Source organism: Coenobita brevimanus, chromosome 20 (genome assembly GCF_032717465.1).
Source record: "Coenobita brevimanus isolate Jiangsu-jjx chromosome 20, ASM3271746v2, whole genome shotgun sequence".
Lineage (NCBI taxonomy): Eukaryota > Metazoa > Arthropoda > Malacostraca > Decapoda > Coenobitidae > Coenobita > Coenobita brevimanus.
In genome coordinates this window covers 2,643,280-2,668,989 of record NC_136973.1, presented here as the reverse complement: position 1 = coordinate 2,668,989, position 25,710 = coordinate 2,643,280, and the positions used below count along the sequence as shown (strand labels likewise).

General features: G+C 40.0%; 3 protein-coding genes across 3 annotated transcripts in view; 1 reads left to right on the top strand and 2 right to left on the bottom strand.

Annotated features, from left to right (window-relative positions):
* Positions 1-2,475: 2,475 nt before the first annotated feature.
* Positions 2,476-6,019, bottom strand: mRpL20 (mitochondrial ribosomal protein L20). Its single transcript, XM_080266374.1, has 4 exons — positions 5,850-6,019; positions 4,272-4,382; positions 3,642-3,785; positions 2,476-3,228 (listed from the first exon to the last, which is right to left on the bottom strand). The coding sequence occupies exons 1-4, from the start codon at positions 5,934-5,936 to the stop codon at positions 3,130-3,132; spliced, it is 441 nt and encodes a 146-aa protein (XP_080122500.1). The 5' UTR covers positions 5,937-6,019; the 3' UTR covers positions 2,476-3,129.
* Positions 6,020-7,830: 1,811 nt separating this feature from the next.
* nmdyn-D6 (nucleoside diphosphate kinase 6) lies at positions 7,831-20,768 on the top strand. The gene is made up of 5 exons (XM_080266454.1): positions 7,831-7,921; positions 8,983-9,125; positions 9,415-9,575; positions 11,028-11,160; positions 20,571-20,768. The coding sequence occupies exons 1-5, from the start codon at positions 7,832-7,834 to the stop codon at positions 20,602-20,604; spliced, it is 561 nt and encodes a 186-aa protein (XP_080122580.1). The 5' UTR covers position 7,831; the 3' UTR covers positions 20,605-20,768.
* A 270-nt stretch (positions 20,769-21,038) lies between these two features.
* LOC145391832 (uncharacterized) overlaps positions 21,039-25,710 on the bottom strand; it is a 73,839-nt gene continuing 69,167 nt past the window's right edge. Inside the window, exons 3-5 of the mRNA XM_080266320.1 lie at positions 23,070-23,175; positions 22,290-22,423; positions 21,039-21,306 (exon numbers count right to left, since the gene is read on the bottom strand). Of these exons, the coding sequence (XP_080122446.1) occupies positions 21,077-21,306; positions 22,290-22,423; positions 23,070-23,175 (470 nt within the window). The 3' untranslated portion in view covers positions 21,039-21,076. The remainder of the gene's footprint in view (positions 21,307-22,289; positions 22,424-23,069; positions 23,176-25,710) is intronic.

Genomic DNA, 25,710 nt, shown 5'->3' with positions numbered 1-25,710 from the left:
CTGCAGGGTGAAGCAGTTCTATTCCTGCGCTCCCCCAGCTTCATCTTGGGGGAGTGGAAGTTGAGGGACACTGTGCTCCAAGGCTTGTCTGGACTTAAGCCAAGTGGACTGCAGGGTAAAGTTGCCCTGTTCCTGCAGTCCACCAGCCTTCTTTGGAAAGTATGTTGGAAGTTGAGGGATATTTGCATAACCAGACAGCAGAGCCACCTGTTATATTGGTGCCAATGCACAAAGACCCCTCTCCAGTATGAAATGATTCAGTACAGAAAAACAACAATTGCAGAAGGTGTGAGCCATACTTTCTGTTCACTAGTTATCTTAGTCTCTGGCTAAGAGGTCTTAGGCAAGGTATCACTGAAAAGGCCTGTTGACATTCCTTTTGTCTGTGACTCCAAAATGCAATGTGTCCAAGCATCATGAATTTGGCTGTTTTATTTTTTCTCGGTAAGAGCACCCTTCCTTCAGTTTCTCCAAAACCACCTTTACCGCATTCAAAATTGTTGCCTTCTGGTCCTTATAATGCCATATTAAAACAAGTAAAACATCTTGGTTGGAAGGACGGCAGGCTGAAGAAAAATCTGGAAACTAGGCCGTCTTGACAAGCCACACCACGAGACATGATCTCAACTGACCTGCTGATAAGGTCAAAATTGGTGTTATCAGGCAACTGAAAAATGCAATCAGCCAACAGTAAATATCTGATAACCAAATTAGCTCAAAATCCAGATTAACTTGATTTATGTGCAATAAGACTGACAAAATTTCAAAACTGTAATAAGACTGCACACACCAAGCAAGAACCAACACGTTAAGCACTTTCCATGACACCACCAACTCACCAAGACACTGAACGTCGCCTGGGGCACTGAAACGGCACTTGCCCACTGCCCAGCTTCAGGACAAGGGCTTGGCAAATTCCTGAGTCACAACCAGCAGAGATAACCAAAAACCATATCACCACCCCAGATGTGGCAGATAAGTGTGATATCAAAATACACTTCAATTTTGAAAAGATTTTGCAGGAATTATTTTTGGGGAGGGGGGGTGAGCTGGGGGGAGGGTAGTCAAATGGTGGGTGACAGAGTGACTTGGAGGCGTTTTGTCTGCGGCCACCCTTTGCAGGATTAGGGCATCGGGCTATAGATAGATAGATAGATTTTGGGGGACAATGGACCACAGCTACAAGCGATATGAACAAACCGTAGAATACAGTACTGTATTTCCAAATATGAAACACCCTAGGGGACAGAGTAGGAGGTAGGGATGTTTGTGTAACTGGACAGTGTGAAGGTGCTCCTCTCAGTAACAAGTGGGAGTAACATACCATACACTAAATGTATGTACAGTAAGTGAATTTGAGTTAGGCTTACCTTCCATAATATGCCTTCTCACACACCTATTTATCATGTCCATCCATCTTCTTGGCTTACCACATCTCCCACCTTCAGACTCCGTCACACGCATCCTTTTCATTGTCCTGCTTAGTTTCAATATCTCCGTGTGGCAATAGCATGTCGGCAAATAGTCCTACCCTTCTAACATATCATTATCATATATTCTATCACAGTTAGGCTAATGTATAATAACCAACAACATTTAATACAAGTTAATGGCCTATGGGTTACTGAATGGTATGAAAAGGTTAATGCAGGGATTGTTTAAAAAGTTTCTTGAGGCAAATACAAGGACACATCCAATTCAATATACAGTATTTACAATTCTTATATAATAGATAATAATATACCATGAGTAACCAGATAAAGATTACTATGTCGTATGAAGCTTTCTAGTTTAATAATAATTCAACATTAAACATTTTGGTCTTTGGAATATGTACAATGGCATGACAGATGGCCATATTTTAGGTGACACAGGACACTTTGCACTCCCTCTTTCATGACAATTTGTTTTCAACTTTGTCCCTTACTTTTCTCTTGTATGTTATGTGTATCTGTTTACTACGGACACAGTTTGTATCAGTAACATAAAAGAGGATTTCAAGGCATACTGTGAAAACCCAGAAGCCAACTAAAAATATGGCCTCTCTGACATGGATATTCCCACTTCGGAAACCATTTTTAAACTGACGCTTAAGGCAAAATTAACCCCTTCAGCTTGACATTATTATTTATATTTTTGCTACTACCAGACAATTTGGTGCTGGAAAGGGACGCCTTGACATGCTGGTACTGATATAACCGGGTGGTGGAGCTGTTATACGTCTCACCTCTCTCCCTGTCCCCCAAAAGGAGGATGGTGGGCTGCATTAGAGGGGCACCTTCAGTCTGCTGTCCACAGGGTCATTTAGGTGAACTTGGGGCCACAACTACTGCTACCAGAAATTTAATTTAGCATAGGAGTGTGCCTTAGAGATAAGGATCTACTGAAACTACTTGTAATGGTCCCTACAATTCAATGTCTCTGAGCTTGTTAGTGGGGGGGGAGAGAAAAAAAAAAAAAAAAAAAAAAAAAAAAAAAGGTCTGGAAGTAACAAGAAATTCAAAATCACATCATCTTAATGAAGTGATCAATAAATACAATAGGTATCAATCATACTTGCCCTGCAATATTATATGGTATTACTATCCAGGCCTCTATAAATGGATGGCTGTTTTAAGGCAAGTATTATCACATTCATGCAGTACTGATGACAGTGTAAATAAAAGTTAAAAAGTATACTGTATACAGCTAAAAGGCTAAAGCATAGTCACTATGAAAGTGCAGGAGTGAACTGGTTGCTTAAGTGCCTAAACCTCAAGGGATGACCAATGCCTTATAATTTACTTGTAAATGGGAATCCTCATGAGATCAGAGGGTTGTCATCACTGCTTTTTCTTTTCAGACAAATATAACTTACTATTTCATGTTGTATGAATCAACAGTAAGTGAAAACGGAATGAGGGGAATCATTACATAGCTGTACAACAAATGAAAGTAACAAGAAGATATGCAAGGACTACACAAAAAGGCTAAAAATGTTCAAGCAACAATACTGTACTGGTACCTTTCTTAGCTGGTTCATAGGATGCTTGTGCTTTTTAAACAGAAACTTTCCTGCAACACTTTATGAACACTACAGCTCTGTCCACAGCGTACTATATGTTGTGTGACAAAGTGCCTGCCTGACGCTCACAACATGCCCCGAGTGATAACCCCTCTTGTTGCTGGCCCCTCCAGGGAGTGAAGACCCATTTCTTCCTGTCTGGCCTTTGTGAGTAAGGCCAGCGCCTGAAAAAAAAAACATAATAAAGTACACTCTATAACAAATTTTTCTAATCAAATTCTGGCTTCAACAAACTGTGCGCCAACCATACACTCCCACACTGCATATACGGTACAGTGAAGAAGGTTCCATATATAGGGTTGGCTGTGGTTGACTCAAGTTAAAAATGGTGAGTTAAACCAGTGCCTTTACACACAATTCATCCAACCAAATCAATCCTGTTACTTCCCCAGCCTCATCAACTTCCATATCTAGCTTTCTTACTCAATTACCATACCCATTACCCATTTACCTTCCTGGCCTTCGCTGCCTTGCTTACTCTGACTGAATGTGATCCATCAAATCCCATACTGTATTTTGCTTTCTTAAACATTCATTTACTACCTTCTTAACCTACCATCTACCATGCCTCACTTACCCTAAATGAACGAGGTTCCCAGACTGCCAAATTCTGGAGAGTTTTACGGTCAAGAGCAACTCCAGCCTCGTTCAAGACATCCTTCATGCCCTCGTACTTGGTGCTCAATTCCTCACAGCTTGCATTCAGCCGCAGGTCCCACAGCTGTAACATCCACCAGTATTAACCTCCTCACTCCCACAACATTTTTTTAAAACATCAATCATGACTATTTGATGATTTCATATGATTTTTAATTTTAGGCAAGCAGGAGTTGATTAGTTATATCCACTTCCTGCAGTCATGCTACACCTTACTTTTTTTTTTTTCCCAACTTAGGACACACAAAATGTCTTTACTATGCAGGTGATCACTGACAAATCGCCTTGTCCTTGGACATCTGGCTGCCCCCCCTCCAACTCATACCTCCTCTCTCACATGTCTCTCCACTCCATCCCTCATGCTTGGTCCCCCTCTCCTCCTCCACCTCACTCACATACACTCTCCTGGCCAGTCTCTCATTCTCCATCCTCTCTACTTGGCCAGACTCATTTTTACTATCACCAAATGATGTTTAACTGTATAAGCACCATACTTTTATAAGGTTAATATCTCCATGGAAAATGTCATAATGACCAACACAACACTTACAGCTCTGGTGTCATGTTTCTTTGCCTTTCGGGCAAGTGTAGAATAGCGCAGGGCTCGGCGCACATATCGGAGAGCGAATGAGTAGATGTTCTTCTTGCGGCCAAAAAAATGCTGTAAAAATGGGAAAACAAACTATAATATTTCTCTGTTATGAATATAACAGCAGTCTATCCAATACTATAACAGTAAAGCTGACCAATGGTATACAACAGACTTATATTGTTTAATGAAGGCTCCGACATGCTTGCATGTGTCAGCCTTGGTCATCCAGTGGCTACTCAATCTCTGGCAGCCTCCCTATTCAGTCCCTTATCCATGAGGTCACACTCTATGACCTCGTCCCAGGTCTTTTTTGGTCTGCCTCATGCAAGCATATTACAGTAAAAGTAAGTGCCAATTTGGTAATTCGTCGCCTGTTTCCCAAAGCACTGGCAGAATGAGAATACAATGGCTGGGCATTCTTTTCACGTTACTTCTTTGTGATCAGCACCACATTCAACTGTTAATTTCTTCTCACAGTTCACCATTCAAGAGGGAGATGGCAATTTTACACCAAGTTAAGGAAACACAGCATATCTTACCTACTGACACCAAACAATAAATTTGCAGTTCGAACAGAGATGATAGATGTTTTTTTCAGTATTATTAGTTTCAGCCAAAAACAGAATTGCAAGATTTTGATCCATTTTTCGCTATTTTAGACAATTCTAAGACACTTTTCTTCCATGGCATTTTCGTAAAATTATTTATTTACGGTACTCTTGAAGGTTGGGTTAGGTTAGGTTGGCTTATCAAGTAAAATAAAAATAATCCTATGCACCAAAAATCGCAGAGACATGGCTTAGAAGTCTAAAATACAGAAAAAACGGTAAACCTCGTAATTCTGTTTTTGGCTGAAACTCTAATTTTATCGTTTTATCTACCAAACCTAGCCTAACTAACTATGCCTAACCGAACTAACCTGATCTACCTTATCCAACCTAATCCCACCCAACTGATCTAACTTTTTTTTTTTTTTTTTTTTTTTATGTGTCCGACTCTGGGCATAGGCTTCACAGCCTGCTATCAAGGCCCAGCAGTCCTCCTACATACCATACACCACTACATGTCACCACTTCGGCGCTAACACCCACCGTCCATATTGAATACATGCTAGGGCTGTCTCATACAGGACTGGTGTATTGGTATTAGCGGGGGTATTTTTACGACATGTCGGCGGGTCTTCTGGTAGATCAGTAAAGCCTGATTTAGTGAAATTCAAATCCTTAAACTGTTCCCTGCCCCAGCCGGGATTCGAACCTGGGTCCGTTAGGACTGCAGGCCACCTCTCTACTGATGAATGTGACTGTCCAAGCCTGCAAAAATATCCTCAGCTAAACTGATATGTGAACCAGGTTGACTGCTGACCAGTTACCCTCATCCTACAGTCCACCACTCTCCTTTCAGAGGATAGGATGTAGCTGGGGGGCGTTTATATAACCAGTGGAGCAGTCTGGTTATATCGGTGTCAGTGGGGCCGCCAGGTTATGTCGGTGCCACTACATGCAGGCGTTTTCCCCAACACCACTGGAGCCTTACCGCTGACAGAGCAAATATTCTTCTCTTCTTCCAGTATCGGTCGCCACCCCGGGCCCTGGCTAGTAGTGTGGTGGACCTGAACACCATCTCACACTAGTTTGAATGAAAAGCCTGGGTCAACAGTTTCCTCTGGGGTGCCTGAGAAATGCAGAAACAACAATATAATGGTGGTACTTGGGAATTTACACGTTCACTAAATAATTCCGTCTGCTTGGCGAACTGTATTGTGTTGCAGTACTATCTTGCATACAGGGACTGATGGATGAAATTACTTTATTAAATGAGACTTTGATTGTTGTGCAAATATACGCGGCTTATTGAAAGTGTCGAGTATACTGTACTTATAGGGTTAACAAAAATTAGGATCAATTGAGCATAACAATAACTGTACAGAAATCAAGTTTTCTGAAACGACTTTGACAACACTCAGTTCGAAAAATCTCTTCGTATTTGAATATAATCACATGAGGCAAGCAAGAATAAATTGAGAAAGACAAACTCTGAGTCAAGGAGTGAAATATAAAAATGGTAGCAGAGAAAATAATGTAGCCCCCCTCCCACAGAAGATAAATAAAATAAGCTCTACCCCTCTTGAGTCTTGACGCCGTAAGGAAAAAATAAACTTGCATGAATAAAAGACTATTTATATCATATATGGAGGAAAAGAGAGAAATTAAGGAAAGAGGAATACCTTAATAAATAGCAAAGAAAAAAAAAAAAGACGAGCTAAACACAAGAAAAATAATACCTTAAACTAGAAAAATGAATTCACAAGAGGAGTGCCGATGAAAAGACAATACTCGTTACATCAACTGAACTGAACTGAGTGAGAATAATCGTGTGTACGTAGCTGCAATTGCCTGCTTGTTGGGAAAGGTAGGTGGCAGTTTTTCACTTGCATTAACGTTCATACACAGACTAGGTAGTGTAATTAGACATCCGAGCAGTGTAACCGGTAGTTTGTGTAACTTAGCGTTCAAGTGATATTTGTGTATTGTACCGGTTAGCTGTAATAGTTAATGTAATTGTCAAATCATATGACCGGTAAACAGAGTGAAGGGCGCTATTGTAATTTCTATGGGCACTCAAAAACCAAGTCACAGTTTCAGTAATCAGGTCAGGGGGAGTAGCCATTAAAATATTGTTTGCATTCATGCAGATCCAATACATTTTGCATGTACTGTGGTTATCAGAGCCATTTCTGTTGTATACTTAAAATATATGAATTACCTGATACGAGTCCCACAAATATCAACTTTATATGTAAAAGTTTTAATGAACTGACGGTCCTGTTTATGTATCAGATTTGTTTTCTGTTTTATGGATGGATCTTTTTGTACTGAATGTTTTTTTTTTTTTGCAAGTGTATGTGTGGGTATTACTTTAGAAGTAACCAACGTTACCAATTTTCATTATATTACGTCCCTGAACTATTCTAACTAAGACTTACCCTTTAAGCCTAGTTTCAGTTGGGGGAGCAAATTTTGTAGGGATAGTCATATAGTGACTTAGGTTAGGCTGTCGCTCAGTAACGGATGAATGTTGCGCCATATTGGCTGGTGCAGGCGTGTGCATTCGGTCTATGTCAGGCTCTAGATCAGGCCTAGGTTAGGTTAGGTTAGGTTAGTTTGGGGTAGTTTAATGCAAAATAGTGTATTTTTAATTAATCTTGATCTTGATTTTGGGGGATAAACCCACTTTCGGAAATCTTACTCAAAATTCCAAAAGGGGGATTTTCCCCCCAAAATGAGGGTCAAAACTAATTAAAGCACAGTATTTTGCATTGGAAACCATAAAAAAAATAATAAAAGAAAATGTTGGTTACTTCTAAAAATTTACCTATGTGTGAATAGATTTATTTCTTCTTACTGATTTATGTTCTGTATTGATTTTGTTTGGGTTTTTATTTTATGGATTTTTTCAGTGACATATCAAGTGTATTTCTCTAGTCATGAGGTGGTTGTGTTGTGCTTCCAGATGGTATGATAATGAGAATGGGCACACAGGGACGATTGCAGCTGACACTCGCCCTCATCAAGCCAGATGTCACTCGGGTACCATATGTCTTTGAGGTATGTGTGGAGAGAGAATTTGTTCATCGGCAATTTCTTGCCTGTATAAAAGTGATGATAATACTATGTCATGAAAGTACATATACAGTATAAGGAGAATTGGTTTGTGTAATTTTTTCACTGTTCACTGCATGAAAATTTTGATTGTAACACATGTCTTGAATGTACCAGTATGTATGGAGAGAAAACTTGTTCATGTATACTTTTTTCACTGTATGAAAGCTTTGATAAAATGAATGGGAATCAGGGTTGTTGATCTCTGTGATTAAAAAATATTTAATTTATCGTATTTCATGTAAATTGTACTGTATATATCATCAGGTGTGCACTAATCAGTTGGAAAAAAGGATTGTTACACCATCCCACTCCAGAATGAGTAGAGCATCAGCCACTGCTAACCTATTTTATCCTTTGTATATAGTACCTGTACTTGGCTGCATTTGCCTTTAGTTACAGCTGAGCACTCACACAAGAAAGATGATATTAGCTCAGGATTGACCCCTTCTGCCTTCTGGAAAAAAAGAAAATGAATAGAGTAGTAATTTTTTGTTTAGTTAGTTCATTTACTACTGTGTTATGACTTTTTTTTTTTTTTTTTTTTTTTAGTAACCAATTTCCTGCATTGAGAGGGTTAGATATACAGTAAGCTATTTTATTCTGTTGAGAAATAATTACATTGAAGGACAGGGTTAGAAACTGTCTCCATGTAGCCTTTCAGTGTGAGGATGTCTTTACTTAGGTGAAGTGCATTCCTCATTAGCCAGAGTGAAATAAAAAGGTTATGCTTGGGCAGAAGGAGTTCAGTAAATATGAATTTTGAAAAAAGGTTAGCTTGGTGGCAGTGATGATAGTAATAATATTGGAGAGTTGAGAGGTTCTGTGAAACTACCTGTCTATCTGTTTATCTATCTATCAACCAATCTATCTGTCTGTCTCTGTTTATCTATCTATCAGTATCTATCCATCTGTCTATCTATCTGTTGCCAGACAACTTAATCCTGTAAGGGGTGGCCACAAACAGAAGACAGCTTCATGTGTCTTTATTATTTATCCTCTTTCAGGCAATAAAGCAGAGAATTATTGATGAGCAGTTCCTCGTAGTGCGGAGCAAAGAAGTCAGGTTACGGCAAAAACAGACAGAAAAGTTTTACGAGGAGCACAGGGGAAAATTCTTCTACAACAGACTCGTAACCTTTATGGCAAGGTAAGTAAAGTACCCAAAGATTTATACAGTACAGTAAGAGCCTTGTTACAGTTATTCATCATTACAGTCAGTTCTTGTTATAGTTATTTTTTGTTACTGTCCATCTTTACTAGTCATTTCATGTTACAGTGAGTTCTTGTTATATAGTTCATGTTACACTTCTTGTTGCAATCAGCCCTTGTTACAGCCAGCCCTCTTTCTTACAGTAAGTTCTCATTACAGTCAGTCAGTCACTAGGTCATTGCAGCCAGTCATTGGATCATTATGTTAGTACCAGTGTTCTTTGCAGTGGCCCCACCCAAGCCCTCATTCTGGCTCACGAGGATGCAATCAAGAGGTGGCGGGAGGTGATGGGACCAACCAAGGTGTACCGAACTAAGTATGAAGCCCCAGACACAATCAGGGGCACTTACGGCCTCACAGACACACGCAATGCAACTCATGGGTCAGGTAGGGACAATATAGTCAGTCTGAGGCTTGTGTTCTAAGTGATGTTGGAGATTTTGTAATGCCTCTTCCCCAGTGATTTATTGTGCACATTACACCTCACTCTCCATTTTACTCTAACTTTGCCTAAAATTTCCATCTCTCCATCTTAAATGCTCAGTCCTAGCAAATAGATTAGTACTAGAATATGACAAGTCATGCAGAGGTGAGATGGCTAGGATGTAGAGCCATAGCATTGTCTTATTCTGCCATTAAGCTTAAAGAAATAAGCTGGAAAGGACAAAAATCTAGACCAAGTTATGATAAAAGGACTTTAGAACAGACTAAAGTACAGTACTGTCCATTATTTTTTTTCTTCTGCCTGTGGTTTTACTATAGCTAGTGCACAACACACACCACAAGGTCTTAATTCTTACCACTTTTTGTGATGTTTGTTGTTTTGGAAAATCATAGATATAGGAAAAAAAAAGTGCAGTACTGGAGGCTAGACTGTCCAAGCATTACTTTACAAGGCTCTTCTTAAGGGTAGAGCACATGTGTTTGCTTTCATGAGTGTATTGGTGTATGTATTGTGATTTGTGATTGTCAGTTGCCAGGTATGTATATGCATGAATACCGACATTCCATATGGTATATAGTATCATGTTGCAGGTTTGTGCCTTCAAAGGGTTTTTTTTATATGTGTAAGCAGGGTAAACCAGACTGCATCTGAAGTGTACTGATTGAGTCAAGGGGTTTGCCAGTCTCAGTTAAGTGTATTTCCAGATAAACAAGTTCATATTAGGTGGGTGTCATGTACTGCATGAGTTTGTTGCCTGAATTCATGTTTGTTATGAAACAGAGTAAGATTCAGTATATTTATTCAATTGTAGAACAGTATTCCTTAGAATCGTTCATGAGAGATTGTATAAGGAAATTTTCTGGTGTTCCAATAACTTGTATTTTTTTATGTGCCAGTCCATTTAGGGTTGAATGAGTGTGGATGTTGGGTGTTGTATACTGTACTGAATTACCAAGCATTGCCCAGTGTAGATGAGTAACAATAATAATGATAATAATAATGATTTTAATAATAATAAGAATCCATCCATTGCCAGACGCCATGTATCCCAAACGGGGTGGTCAAGGGCTTAGAGTTAATTGTTTTACAGGGAGGGGCACTAATCCTCCACCAACCCCACTTGACACGTAGGGATGCCAACAGCATCTGGTGTTCCCAGGCAGTCACCCATCCAAGTACTAACCAGACCCAACATTGCTTAATAATAATAATTCATTCACTCATCATCTAAGCAAGTGTTGCCCCGTGAGGAGTGTGATAACAATACTATACAGTATTACAGTAATCATGATATCAGTAATGATAATGGAAATACTACTATTACTACTACTGCTACTACTACCACTTCTACTGCTACTATTATTATTACAATACTGTATTATTAATGCCACCAGATGCAGAGGACACAGCAACCCAAGAGACGAAGTTCTTTTTCCCTGAGTTTTGCCGCAAAACGTGGTACGAGAAGGAAGAGCCGGCCTTCAGGAGGGGACAGGTGATATTCCATAAAAAGGAATTTGTTCACAGGTTGTTAGTCAATGATTAACAGTACAGTACTGTAGTGTAGAATTAGTCTTAGTTTTTAGTCTTGAATATTTACTTTATACTGTAGTACTGTAGAGTACAGCACTTCCTCGTTTTATGACTGGAACGTGTTCTTTAGGAGAGCGCTCATATAACAGTTGATCATGTAGTAAGTTTAACATCATAGTGATCGTATAAGTGAGAAAAACAATCATGTAGCAAGAAATTGGACATCACGGTGATCACATAAGCAAAAAGAAAAAACAATGAAAAGTAAATAATAATAAGGCAGTAATAATAGTAATAAAATAAAAAAGAGCCTAAGTTGTTATTGATCGTATAACCGAAGGATCGTATACTCAGCTGTTGTATAATAAGAGTGTACTGTATATAATTTTTATATACAGTACTGGTTTAATTTCAGTAGGTATTGGTAGTTATGGCATATATCGTGTTGATTTACTTTCAGGAAAATTCTATCTATCTATCTATCTATCTATATACCTAGGCTGCTTCCCCCAAAGAAAGGGAGGAAAATTAAAAAAAAAAATTCTTTGTATCTGGTAGGGGAAGCAATACAAAGGATATTATGCTAGTCAGTGTCAGATAGGTAAGCTAAAGGAAGTACTCAGGTTCCAAAGGGTTAAACTCATGTGGACTGAAAGATCCCATGAGGTGAAGGAGCTAAGGAAAGACTTTTGGAATATAGGACAGTTAAGGGTAGATGACCATCCCGTTCACCTTGGTAGCTTTATCGACACAGGTAGCTGTGTATAGTTGCTTTAATTGATGCAGGACATGAACTAGCCATAGTATCCGTTCCGTTCCTTTAGGTTTGGTAGTCTCTAGGCAGTGTTGACAGCTGATGCCATTGTTTTCAGTGTGTGCCAACCAGTTCATATGGTAGCCTTGGGGATGGTCTTGAAACATAAATGTAAACACAGACCTTGTTGTGCTGAACACCCTTTTCCTTATCAGTACCAGCACATAGTCTCCTCATGGACCTACCTCAGTCTTATAAAACAGGGAGTCTTTCAACATAACCTCTACAGTAGGAGATAAGGTCTGTGAGAACCTGCCTGAAGTGGTAGAATGTTTACAGTCCAAGAGTTGCCTGAAAATTAATGTATCATTGACATCTAGGAAAGTCTGTTTATGGTGACAGGCATTTGCCATACTGTAGTGTTATCTTGTTTTCATTCACATGCAGAAAACTCAGTGTACAGTATTATGTAGCCAAGGCCTTCCTACTCACCACAGTTGTGTATACTGTGCTGTATGTTTACAAGCTCTGCTCCTCTGAGAGATACACTATACTTTTGTATGAGATTTATCGGTGTTGTACCATAAAAGAGATATGCTGTATCAGCATATGGGCATGTACTGCTGATAATGTAAACTTGAATAAACAAGGAACTGACTGGGACTTTTTCTTTCACATCTTTTGTATTAAGATTTATCCATAGGGTGTTGGAAGAAGTAATACTACTTACCCATGTACCGTATCCTTCGTTTCTTGTAAAAGGGAGTGTCTAGCCATGTTGGCATCGTGGGAAATGAAACAGTGGATGCCTAAGTTTGTGCCACATTGGAGCCTGGCATTTTACCCACTTGGATCAATCCGGCTTTGGATTTCTCCTCTACGTTGATGATGTAGCAGTTGTTCCCTAGACAGTCTGGCCGAACAGCCCTGATGTTGATGATATTTTTGACAGTGCTGGCAATCTGTTGATCTGATGCTGTACCACCCAAGCTCTGCACAGTGAAATGTTTTACCACGGTCTGCCTCTTGTCATCACATGTGCAAGTGGGAGACTGCATTGGTTCATGTGAGGATAGGCCATAACAGACATACCCAGGGCTGCCCAGTGACTGGATTTTCCCCCTACCTGTTTCAGTTGTGGTTCCTCTTAACAGTACACTGTCTTACTTGATTCCCCACTTTATACCCCACATTGACAACAAGCATATTCTTTCTTGTTTTGACTGCTAACTTACCTTTGAATTATATAATGGGTTCCCAGACTTTTCCATCATCTGCATTATTTTTCTGATCGGTCTTTCTCTTCCTCCCAGTATATACTGGTAGATATGAGACAGATCAGAAATCAGGTATACCAGAGCCTCATCTTGTGATTACTTTAGTGACAGCTGTGATGGACATTGTGATATGGATGGAAAATCGAAGGATGGAATCATCAGTGTATGAGTGATCAGTGTTGGGGCTGTATGCTTAAGCCTGAAATTGACAAGTGGGATGCAGACCTCAAAATTTTGACAGCAATTTTTGAATGACTTGACAATGATGAAATGTATTTGGCCTTCCTACATGGTTGCTGACTGCAGTATGTAGTAGTGGATGCAAACTGACCAAGTACTAATCATAGGCATTCCATAATTGACCATGAGAATTTAGGGTTTGTGCTGCACTTGGGGATTTAATGTTTAAGCGTACGATCTTTAGATGTACAGCTCAGAAAGTCAATGGTGAGATGGAAGAAGAGAGTAGGCAAAAGGACAGACTCCCTCAGGGCTCCACTGCTGATGGTTTTAGAACGGTGCCTGTCTACAGCTGGAGCAATAGAACAACTGGAAAGGAAACCTGAAATGAAGGTAGAGAAAGATGGATAGAAACCTCAGGAGGATAGTTTATAATTCATGGATTTGTACCACAATATGTGAAAGGCTCTTGAGATGTCTAGTGCAACAGTAAAGGTTTCACCAGAATCCCAAAAGAGGATGACCAAGACTGTGAGAGGAATGTAAAATCACCAGTTGGATGTCCCTGATGGAGCTCATACTGTCAGTTAGAAAAAAGTTATGAAAGGAAAGATGCCTCAAAATTTTCCTTTTGAGGATAAAGCCAAAGATGAGAAATACAGGATGTTAAAGCAATCAGGAAACACTGTACAGAGTAGGAAGCGATCACATTTCTTCAGGACAGGCTGAATTACAGCAAACTTCCAACAAAAAGGAAAGCTGCAAGTGGATGGACAAAGGCAAAAAAGTTTGCTTAAGTACAGTACGTAGGATATCAGCACAGTTTTTAGAACAAGATGATTTTATTTAATTGAGAGAAATTCCCAATCCCTGGATGGATTATAGCCTGTTTCAATTATCCCATTTAGATCCTGTATCATCCACTCACTTGGTGTAGAGCTCCCTACTTCTTCCTTAGCCTTTATCATTCTTTTTCTGTGTCTGCCCTCCTCTCTTCATATTTCTCCCATCTTTCCTGTCACTTCTTATTGCTTTTCTTTCCTTTACAGGTGGCTTTACATTGAATGACAAGCCAAATGGTTTCTTGTAAACCAAGAAACCATTTACTACGCTGGGTGGTAACCATATAACCAAACCATATGTGCTCCCTACGTGTCAACAAGTGGGTTGGTGGAAGATTAGTGCCCCTCCCCATAAAACAAATAACTCAAAGTCAAATGGCCACCCCTTGCGGGATTATGGCGTCTGGCAATAGATAGATAGATAGATGTCACAGAGGTCTTTCATTATTATTATTATTGTATTACCATTAAGTGATTTTGTTCGGTTGTGGGAAGCCACCTCTTTAATTGATGCAGGGATATTTAATTAGTCAAGATTAATATTAGCCATGTTGAAGTGTGTATTGTATCTGACATGATGATGTCTGTCTGAAGCATTTGGATGTGAATACAGAAACTCAGAACTTTAAGTATAAAGTTTATTCACAAGACAGAACTACAGTTTAAGGCCTACAGTAAGTTATACAGTTAAAGTTTAAATTTTGGCACACACAGTTTGGCACACACGCTTGGCTTTCTCTTTGGTTCCATGAGGGAAATGTCAGTAGCTGTTGACTTAATTTTATTTTGACCAAAAATAGAGCACGTGGCAGCCGTCAAAAGACAAACTGATCCTTGTCTATGAAAATACTGAGAGAGTTGACTCTAGGATAACGTCTACGTCCCTAGCATGAAAAAGACTGGTTAGACAGGAGATGGAGAAATGGCTATACACCTGCAGCGAATGTAAGACTGCATTGATTTTATATTTATATCGTGTCTCAGTAATGGGTCACGTGTTCAAATTAACCAGGAGTGGCAGAAACATTTAGTTTGTTGTCTTGTGCACAAACACACATATGAGCACTAATGTCCTTGTTAATGTAACCCATTATGGACCAGTTGATTGCTTGATGTGGACACTCACACTCCATTTTTTCACAACTCACTTTATGAGAAAAATATTTTTTTTTCCGGTCTTCCAGATTATGATAAATGCCACTCCATATACATATACAACAAGACCTTGTTATATGTCACGGGTTTTCTAAAATATCACAAATTTTTACATACATCTGGTACTGTAAATTGGAGGAAGCTGGCAAATTAGCTTTATAGGTGGCAGTGGAAAATAGTTAGTGTTTCTCCCAAATTAAAAAAAAAAGGGGGGGGGGCATCATATAACAAGGAATTACTGTATGCAATAAAACAAAAATACACACACACACATACTCATATTGGCAAGAGGTGCATCAGTGAGTGGTAAACAGTATGAGTCGTGCCCACTTTCAGATAACCAACAGATATACAAGGTGGTCTGTGTATTGCATAACCCTTATGCTAGAGAATTTTTGTATGTTGCAGGGATGGCTCTTGTCAGAGTTACCAGCACCTACCCTGCATCATTTTCCATTTCCCCTAACCCTTTGCATGCTTTATTGTGTGTGCTTTTATATGTTCATATCTTGCATGATTTACAGTATTAGTATATTTCATAAAGCAGCCAAAATATGGGCATTCCTCACTCCAATTCTTTTGCTCTTCAGAGTATCTGCTTTATGCTGGATTACTAGTTTTGGAAGGGAGCCATAATATTGATGGGTCCCCCCACCAGCAGACTGAGCCGTCCCTACAACACACAAATTGGGGAGTGCAATAAACAAACTACCCTGTATCGCAGAAACTCAACTACTAAAACAATCTGCCTCTTTAGCAGTAATCTAAGTAGTAGCAGCAGTTGGACATAATGTAAAATAACTACCTTCAGGATTATTATTGGAGTTTCTAAGTATGCATGCACTAACTGAATGTTTTGCTTGAGTAAATGGTAAAGGTTTTAAGAAATGAAAAAGATGGATAAATATTTTGCTTCTATGGTACACTATATGGGGTTGTATTCAAAGTGGCATTGGAGGCTTAGTGGCATCTTTATTCCTAGTGATTCATTAAGCATATTAGACCTTCATTTTCTCTTTTATTTGTGAAGTTTTAATGACATAATTTTCCATAGTTATGTACATTCAAGGAAAGTCTTTGCATTTTACACTCACACCAGTTTGAACCTCTGAATGTGCGACAGGTACTAAGAAAGCAGGAGGCATTTGTCTGTCTGGTACCTTTGTGTGCTCTGTGTAATATAGATGAGATTTTGGGAAGAGGGATTGGAACTTGATGGTTCATACCTCTCTCATCCACACCACTCTCACATTCACATACAATTACCAGATAAGCAACTGTCTGGCTGCTGGTTGGCTAGTCTTGCATCTGTGGTTTGAAGTTGTGGGTGAATGTATAATGTGTAACTTTCCTCAATTACACAAGAAGACAAGAAAGTGTAGTATGCAAAAAATACCACTGAGGAAAAGTTCTACAAAGCCTCCTCTACCGCTTGGCTTATGAACCCCAGTCTCACTATCCATCCCTAAAGTTTGGTGTATGCTAGATTAGTTTCTCTAGATAGTATAGCTTGTACTTGAAGTATTATATTTCAAGGGTAATGAGTCTGCACTGTAGAGCTAGAACATGTTGGTTTTAAGTAGCTAGTCAGTGAAAAATCAGTTTCTTCTGTACAGTGACATTGCTTTTAGTTTACTCTGATTTGCACCAAAGAATTTTATCCAGCTTGCAAGGGACATCATACAGTGGAGGGATGAAAATTATTATCCATTAATTCCTTCAGTATGGCCTTTCTGAAGATGAATAAAATACTGAAAAGAGTAAACTAAAGAAATGTCATTGTACTGAAAAGGTTTAAATGAAATAAGCAGACTTGTAGATGCATGACACAGTAGCTAATGTCTAATTATGATGTCAAGAAGTGCATTGTGTGATGTGAAAACCAGATTGTGTTGAAGCCTATAGATATTCTTTCCTAATTCTTTCATTGTATTAAACTGGGCTTGGCTATCAACTAAGTCATTCAACAGAGTACTTTAACTCCTCCAGTCCAGTGATGTCATTTTGTGTTTTTTGCTAATACAATAACAGTCTGTTTTATTTAGTTTTGTAGAGACTTTCTGTTCTGATAGGGAGGGATGCCTTCTTGTGGTGGCACTGATATAACCAGGCAGTGGAGCTCTCTGGTTATGCAAACATCCCTCACTTCCCACCCCATCCCCAAACTGAGGATGGTGTAATGTAAGAGAATGTCAACTCCAGCCTGCAGTCCACTGGGTTTATTTTCGTGTGATCCTGGGGCCGCAACAGAGACTTAATGGAAGGGTTACTTGTAGATATAGCTTTCATTAAACCCCTTCCCTGTGATGTGGCCTTTGTAATTTGTATAAAGTTGTCTGGTATAAGGTAGAATTGTTTATATCATTCATATATATATAAAAAAAAAAAATCCTTGGTCTGAAAAAGTTAATTGTCACCTGTTGAATGATATTTTGTGATCCAGCTCAATGTGACTTGGAAACTACAGGAGAAGATGTAGAATAAGTGATACGAAAACTACCGCACGACACTAAATAAACATCATCCCTGTCCAGAAATATTCCAAAAACTATGAAGCTGCACTATTATAAAGCAAGTTGTAAATGGTACCTCCTAAAATTGTGCAATATATCTTATACTGTAGTTTAGATTATAAATTAAAGGGACATATTCTGGGTGGCATAGTAGGCTTCGTAACATCTTTTTCTTTGTGATTTATTTTTGCATATTATACCTTAACATTCTCGTGTGTGTTTTTTTTATGCTGTTTTATTTATTTCACCTTAACATTATTTATTGTTTTGTCTGTGGCCACCCTTTGCGGGATTAGGGCGTCGGGCTATAGATAGATAGATAGATTTATTCAACCGACATTCTTTTCTGTGCTATTTCTATCATTTGTTATCAACATGGTGCCAGAGAGGGATGCCTTCATGTGGTGGCATTCATATAGTCATCTGACTCCACTGCCTGGTTATACAAACATCCCTCAACTCCCTCCTTGTTCCCTGAAATGAGAATGGTGGACTGCGGGAGGAGGGTAACTTAAGCCTGCAGTTCACTGGGTTCACATTTCAGATGAACCTGGGGTATCAATAACACATACAAGGAAATGGAGGTGTAATGTGCAGGATGAATCACTAAAGAAGAGGTGTTAAGAAATCCCCAGAGTCAGGTAGCATATGACCCCACAAATTAAGTGTGAGAGGTGTTGTGAGAGCTTGATGGTGTGAGGTGATGAGGGCTGCCTGTGTATTAATTCCCTGCTGTGAGCTGTTTAAACACTGCATGCTGAGTTTTTCTTTCCAGGATGATTACTCTTACTTTATTTACCATCACCCCTAACCTAATCTAACTTCATCCTAGCAGACACCTAGACTACCCTAACCAAAGGTAGACAAACCTATCCTACCTCTAACACTTAATCTATCCTGACCTAACCTTAACAGTCTCATCTAATCTAACAGTCTAACCCTAACAAATTAACTTTATCTAACCTGACCTAACCCAACCCTAACAGAACCTAGCCTAACTTAATAGACTAGCCTAACCCAGCTTAATCTAACCTAACTTAAACCTTCCTGAAAAGTTAGAGTGCCTAAATCAACCACAGTACAGAAACACACGTGGCACCCTTAGAGGACTGGTGGGGTGTGGAGGAAACTACGGGCTAAATATAATCCTAGCACAACAGTTACACACCAGTACACAGACGTCACAGTGGGCCTTACTGCTGTATTGTCATCACCTCGGAAGACTCACTACCACTTCTTACTTACCAACTTATTTATGCACAGGACATGTTAACGTTCTCTTGTATATATTGTGCTTAGAGGGAGATATAAACAAGTGACTCCTCTGCCCAGTTATATAGGTGACCCTCAATTCCCTCCCTGTCCACCCAAAGGAGGATAGTGATCTGCAGGAGAACTTCAGCCTGCAGTCCTGTGGGTTCACATTCCGATGAGAATGGGGCCACAACAGTAACAAAAACATCTATCTCAATCCTCCTCATGGCCTAGACAATTTTAGTATTCAATTCCAACTAATACCAGATGATTTTACTCAGCTGAGAGTAAAGTTGACAGTAAATAACATACAAGAGAATATATATAAACATTGAGGAGAATGTCAACGTGTCATATGCAAAATAAATCGCCAAGTAATAGGTGTTACAAAGCCTTCCCAGCCAGTGATCAATAGGCCTTAGTGGGTAACAGTTATATGGCTTGTAATGTGAAAGGTTGAGACCCTTAAATTATATTCCATTGTGCTGTATATCCTGTGTGTTTGATTCTCCATGGGGTAAAAAAAAAAACTCTTTGTCTAGGGAGATGGATATTTTACCTTCAGAAGCTCGGTACATGTTCCTCTTCTTTCCATCCTTTTTTAAATGTATAGGTAGAAGGCTTTTACCTTAACTTGTTCTATGAAAATTCCCACAAGCCTTTAAATTTTTTTCTATTAAATGGATGAGCAAGTAATTTATCATAATGCAACAAATCAGCAAAAGTAACGTTAATATTTGACTTCCGTAAAATGGAAGATAATCTGCTTTAATAATACTGATAATGTAGAATATGTGTTCAAATGTGCTTCACAATTTAAGCTTAAAATGCCATCACCTTTGAACTTTAATACACAAAAATATCCATCTCTGGTACACTAAGAAAATATTTTAAACTGTATTTTTAACCTTACCTATGTTTTCAACCCTTGAGCCGCTTCCACTGTGTGAGGAGGTAAGCTACTGGTAATGTAATGCTTTGTAATACTCTGAAACTTTATCTTAAATGCAATCATACTGACATCGAGTTATGGTAGAACACGTTTGGCTCTTTGTTAAGTTAGCTCTTTATGGCTAATACTGGTGACAGTGTTGCCCTCACACCATCATGCAAGTGTATATTTTAACCCTTTTTAAAGCTAGAACCTGCTGTCTTCTTAAAACACCTAGCTTATACTGTATCCCTTGTCCCAGTCTCTTCCTTTATTTAGTAATCTCTGCTTCTATTTTTTATGATACATCCCATCTTGGCCTGCTCTTCATTATTTTAAATCTCTGGTTCATCATGATACATTCTTGCTTTCCCTACCAACTTACCTTTTTGCTTATTTCTGGTGCTATTTATTATCACGTATTCTCTCTCTTTTCCTACTCTCTCACCTTTTCCTAAGCTCTGGCTCTATGTATTTTCTTTATTTTCATCCTCACAGAATTTCTGCTAGCTCACAAGAACAGTGGTGGTAGCTGCATCTCACAAGCTTTGGCATGGGGAGTGTGGTGAACAGGCCTGGGTGCTGTACTGTAGAAACTAAGCTTTGAGTATTTTCACACCCTGACTGGCAAATATATGAGGTAAAGACTTAAGTTAATTTTATGAACAGTTGTGCTGGTATGACTGCTGTTTTAAAATGTTGTAATATTACTTTTCTAGCATTAATTTTGCTATACTGTAGCTCTTTCACATTACCTTGGCCCATATATTTCTCCTTTTGCAGTTATATAAATCAGTGGCAGTAAAAGATAATGCCATGGTTATACATCTTTGGCATAACATTTCTTTGTGACTAGCATCATATTTTAGTGTTAATCTTTTGTTACAAATCAGCATTCAAGATGGAGAGATGGCAGTTTTAGGCCAAGGTAAGGTAAAAAGAGTATAGTTTTCACACATCATGGTGAGCCAATTCCCATCACTTAGTTTGAATAGTATCTGTCCTTAGTTGAGTGACGGCCGGAACATGAGGAAGAGGGTACGTGGGTAGTAACTCTCTCCGCGCCAGTTCTGCCACACCAATACTGGGCCAAGCTCAAAGTTGCGGGAGGTGACCGACGTCTTGGGGGGATCACCTGGGTTGATTTGGTAGCGGCCGGTGGGGTGTGCCTGGTAGCACCCACGATAGCCGCGGTACCACCACCCTCCATCGTTCTTCTTGGCGCAGTGACCACCTGAGGGAGAGTGCACTTGGTTACTCATTAGGTAAGAGAAATTTTTATTTCAATCGTGTACAATATTTTATACTCCTTTTACTTTAATTTGGCCCAGATTCTCCCTTGTAGCTTATTTCACAAAGCTCAGTGGCAGAAAAAGTCAATGCTACATGATCATCACCATCATCATCATCATCATTTTTGTTGTCATATTTGTCATCATCTTTTTCCTCTTGGCATTGGTCTTTGTCTTCATCATTGTCATTATCCTAATCTTTTATATCCACTTAAAAATGGGATGAAGCAGGGTCCAGAATGCTTGGCAAAAGAAAGCAGGATAGAGGGAGAGCACTATCACTTGCATTTAAGTCTGGATGTGTATGGTTCTCTTAACAGAACATCAATGCTGCAGTCAGGTTCTGGGTACCACAAGCATGGTAGAGGGAGAACTATTAATCTTGCTTCATTTTGGTGCTTAACTCCTTCCCACCACATATTTTTTTGTTTTGTTCATGACTGCATCCAGATTATTTTCATGGGTTTATAGTGAATTATAGTGAATACTTGAGGTGGAGGGAGAAGAGAAATCCTTTGTTAACCAGTTCATTATGAGATGTCTTTCCATTGTTGCATCAAAATGTCAGTTTGGTAGCAAGAATGAAGTGAAATATGTGTCAGTGGAATTGTTGTTGTTGCGTGACTTTGGTCTGTCAAGTTGAGGAGACCTGTCGACCACACGAAAGCAGCTGCTTCTGTGAGACAGTCTTACAGGTACAGCACATTATATACTCTGTGTAGGGTTCCAGCGCCTCCTAGTGGTAGCCAGTTTCTCACCAGGGTCAAACCTGGGTCCTTCCCTGACAAGGTTCAAGGAAATATATTGAGGTTTGGCTCCAAAGTGGATGCCTTAGTGCACAGCACCACCACATGATGGTTCCTCATCAGTGCCTGTTAGTGAAGTGAAGGGGTTGATTTAGGATAATTTGTATGGGTAAGCTCACCCAGCAGAACATCGTTGTCACGGTCAGGTGTGGAGAACTTCATGCCGTTGTGCCACTTGAGTGCGTCCCCGGCCACAGAGTCACTCGTGTACCGCACCACCGTCAGTTGGTACTTGTCACTCTCACCTCCCACACTACATCATGGCATGCCCAGTCACGCATGTAGGCACCACACCCAGTATATGTGTGGGAGAGAGGGGGGGGGGGCAAAGTCATAGTATATGTGCAGGAGAGAGGAAAAAACATGTTAGTTAAATGTTAAATGTTGTCGTAAGCATGCAATATAGTGCATTTGGGGAGGTCCCAGAGTAGAATACATGAGCTATTAGCTGATGACAAGTGCTCTGGATTTGGTAGCCTAGTGTCTGTTCTGTACTTGGAGAAATTAAAGCACCATTTATGAAACAAAAGGCCTTTATTATATATAGTGTGACATTTGCACAGACAGGGCTTCTTCAGAAACTTCAGAAACTTCTAGAGAACCCTGAATCTTTATAAACTCCAGCCTTGTTGAAGGGAAAGTGAGGGAATGTGGGGTAACTGTGTCTATGTGTGCAGAGTGTTGGAAGAAGCCTTCAGTGGGTAAAATGTCACACTACAAGAAAATAAGTCCCTGATCGCATAACTGATGCTTTAATTTCTCCATTTCCGTCAAGTACGTTTGCTGATGTTTACAGGTCCGTGTTTCTAAAAGGGATTGTATGAATCGGGTGTTACCAAGCATGATACTGTATCATCAGAGGGTATGATAAAATGGCCAGAAAGTGTATCTTGGCTCACCTGAACTCCTTCCATTCAGCCCAGGCAGTGTTGTTGTGCCAGTCAGTAATGTTGACTCGTAACTCCTGCAGCCGTCCCTTTGTCATGGCGTGCACTGCATCCAGACCTGCCAAAGAAGTTTTGAATTATGTGCATGTTTTAAGGGGCAGATCAAAGCCTTTCACTGTTCAAGCCTTTCTCTTTTCAAGCCTTTCTCTCTTCGAACCTTTCTCTTTTTAAGCCTTTCTCTTTTGGGGCCTTTCTCGTTTTGGGCCTTTCTCTTTTCAAGCCTTTCTCTTTTTAGGCCTTTCTCTTGTTAGGTCTTTCTCTTTTTAGGCCTTTCTCTTTTCAAGGCCACTTTTTAGGCCTTCCTCTTTTTAGGCCTTTCTCTTTTTAGGTCTTTCTCTTTGTAGGCCTTTCCTTTTTTAGGCCTTTATCTTTGTAGGCCTTTCTCTTTTCAAGCCTTTCAAGGTGAGTGCTAGTAAAGGATAAGAGGGGGTGTTGGCAGAGGGCAGGAGGGGAAGGGGGTGTTGGCGGGGGGGGGGTGACTCGCCTGCTAATGTCCTCGTCAGTTACTTTTTATTTTGCGTCTCTCTCTCTCTCTCTCTCTCTCTCCAAAAAAATAAGTGTATTTCCTAGATAAAACACATAAATGGTTTCAATTAAGCAAAATTCCATTCAAATTGGGAAACAGGGGGAAAATAGAATAGAGGATCAGTGGAATAAGTCACCCATTGATGTAGTTTAAGGGAGCCCGGTGGTCTAGTGGGTTAGGGCGCCTTGGCTGGAGTAACGGCCATGCATAGCTTTGAATCCCCAAGAGGTGACTAGGGGGGTTTTGATCACGTAATGCCACCAAGGGAAGTAGGCTGGTCATCTACTCTTAATCTACCCTTAATCTACTCATTGTTTACCCTTAATATACCCATAAATCTACCAGTCTAGCCTCGCCACCCTACGTCTCGATGGGGGTAATATGTATTTTTTATTTATCTCTTCTATTTCTCTACAGATGCGTTTCAAATATACTTGCGAGTCATTCCATCGACTATAAAGTTAGAGATAGATAAATAGATAGATAGACAGATAGATAAACAGATACGTGAATAGATAGGTAGATATAGATAGATCCAGTCAGTTAGATAATTTTGTTACTCGTTTTCATTTTTAAATCTGTATCAGTTTACTTTCATATTCTTTTCATTCCTGTAATTCCTTCTCCCTCCATTCTTTACTGTGTCTGGCTTCTCCTTTCCTTCCCTCCCTAACTATATTTATTTTTCACTCTCCTCCTTCCCTCCTATGTTTATTGTTATATTTTATCTCCCTTCTTCCCTCCTGTGTTTATTTTCCTCTCTCCATACGTTATTCTCTTCCCCGTTTTCTTTTTTCCGTATACTTTTTAAATCTTTTACTTCAGCCCACTTTAGCTCGTGTTTATTTACCTTCTTTCTCTCCATCTTAGACCTTTTTTTCCTTCCCTCTCCTTTTCTTTCTAAAATCTCTCCACTTTTTATTGCTTTTCATTTTATTATAATTATCGGAGTACCTTTTATAGTGTTCTGATTTCCTCATCCTTCTTCCTTTCGCTATACTTTCCCACCATTTCTCTCCTCGATCTTTTCCTCCCATTCTTTCCCCACTTATTTCCTGCCCTTCTTCCCTCCATCTTTTTGACCCCTTCTTTCTTCAGTCATTTCCTCCTCTTCTCCTTCCCCCTCTCTAACCCCGTCTCCCCATTCCATCTCCCATATCCCTGCGCCTCCCCTTACTCCCTTTCCCCACCCTTCTTACCTCCCTCCCCATCTCCCTTTCCTCCCTCCATTTTCCTCCCCTTCCCCACCTTATCCTCCCACCCCCTCTTCCCCCTCCACCCCATCTCCACCTCTTTCTCCATCCGCGTCCCTTCTCCATTTCCCCTACCCTCTTTCCTCCCATCCCCACCCCTCTCCACCTCCCTTCACCTTCCTTCTCCTTCCTCCCCTCTCCACCTCCCTTCACCTTTCTTACCTTTCCTCCCCTCACCACCCTCCCTCCTCCCTTCCCCACCTCCTCCCCTCCCTCCCCCCTTGGCACGGTAGGCAGGTATAATATTGCACACCCTTATAGCGTAATATTGTACACTAATTGCTTCACGTGCGATTACCTGCCTTGACTCTCTCTCTCTCTCTCTCTCTCTCTCTCTCTCTCTCTCTCAGTTCTTCCAGTACAGGTTGATTGAATTGGATTGGGGTTAGGTTGGGAAGATAAATCGCAAGTGAACGGGTGTTACGAAGCCTCTAGAGAGAACAGAATATAACTTGCAATAACCAGCGATTTAAATCCTTGGTGCATTGAGTACACACACACACACACACACACACACACACACACACACACACACACACACACACACACACACACACACACACACACACACACACACACACATTCTCTCTCTCTCTCTCTAAATTAACAGTAACTAAAAAAAAAAAATGCAAAATCAGTCTGTGCCACAGATATTCAATTAAGAAGGAAAGTAAGTGAGAGAGGGAGTTGTGCCGGGCATGAGACGGCGGTGGAGGAGCAGGTGTCAGCTTTGGGAATGTCGCCATATTGTTTTTTTTTTTTAGGGGGGGAAGGGGGAGCAGCAGCTGGGTTGGACTGTCTGGTTTGAATGTAA

Excerpts from the sequence above, each read along its gene's own strand:
- mRpL20 (XM_080266374.1), bottom strand. The coding sequence starts at position 5,936 with ATGGTGTTCAGGTCCACCACACTACTAGCCAGGGCCCGGGGTGGCGAC. Across the intron at positions 4,383-5,849 it reads GAATATTTGCTCTGTCAGCG|CATTTTTTTGGCCGCAAGAA; the intron begins GTAAGGCTCCAG and ends CCATTTTTACAG. Across the intron at positions 3,786-4,271 it reads AGAAACATGACACCAGAGCT|CTGTGGGACCTGCGGCTGAA; the intron begins GTAAGTGTTGTG and ends TGGATGTTACAG.
- nmdyn-D6 (XM_080266454.1), top strand. The coding sequence starts at position 7,832 with ATGATAATGAGAATGGGCACACAGGGACGATTGCAGCTGACACTCGCC. Across the intron at positions 9,576-11,027 it reads CAATGCAACTCATGGGTCAG|ATGCAGAGGACACAGCAACC; the intron begins GTAGGGACAATA and ends TAATGCCACCAG. Across the intron at positions 11,161-20,570 it reads AAAAAGGAATTTGTTCACAG|AATTTCTGCTAGCTCACAAG; the intron begins GTTGTTAGTCAA and ends TCATCCTCACAG.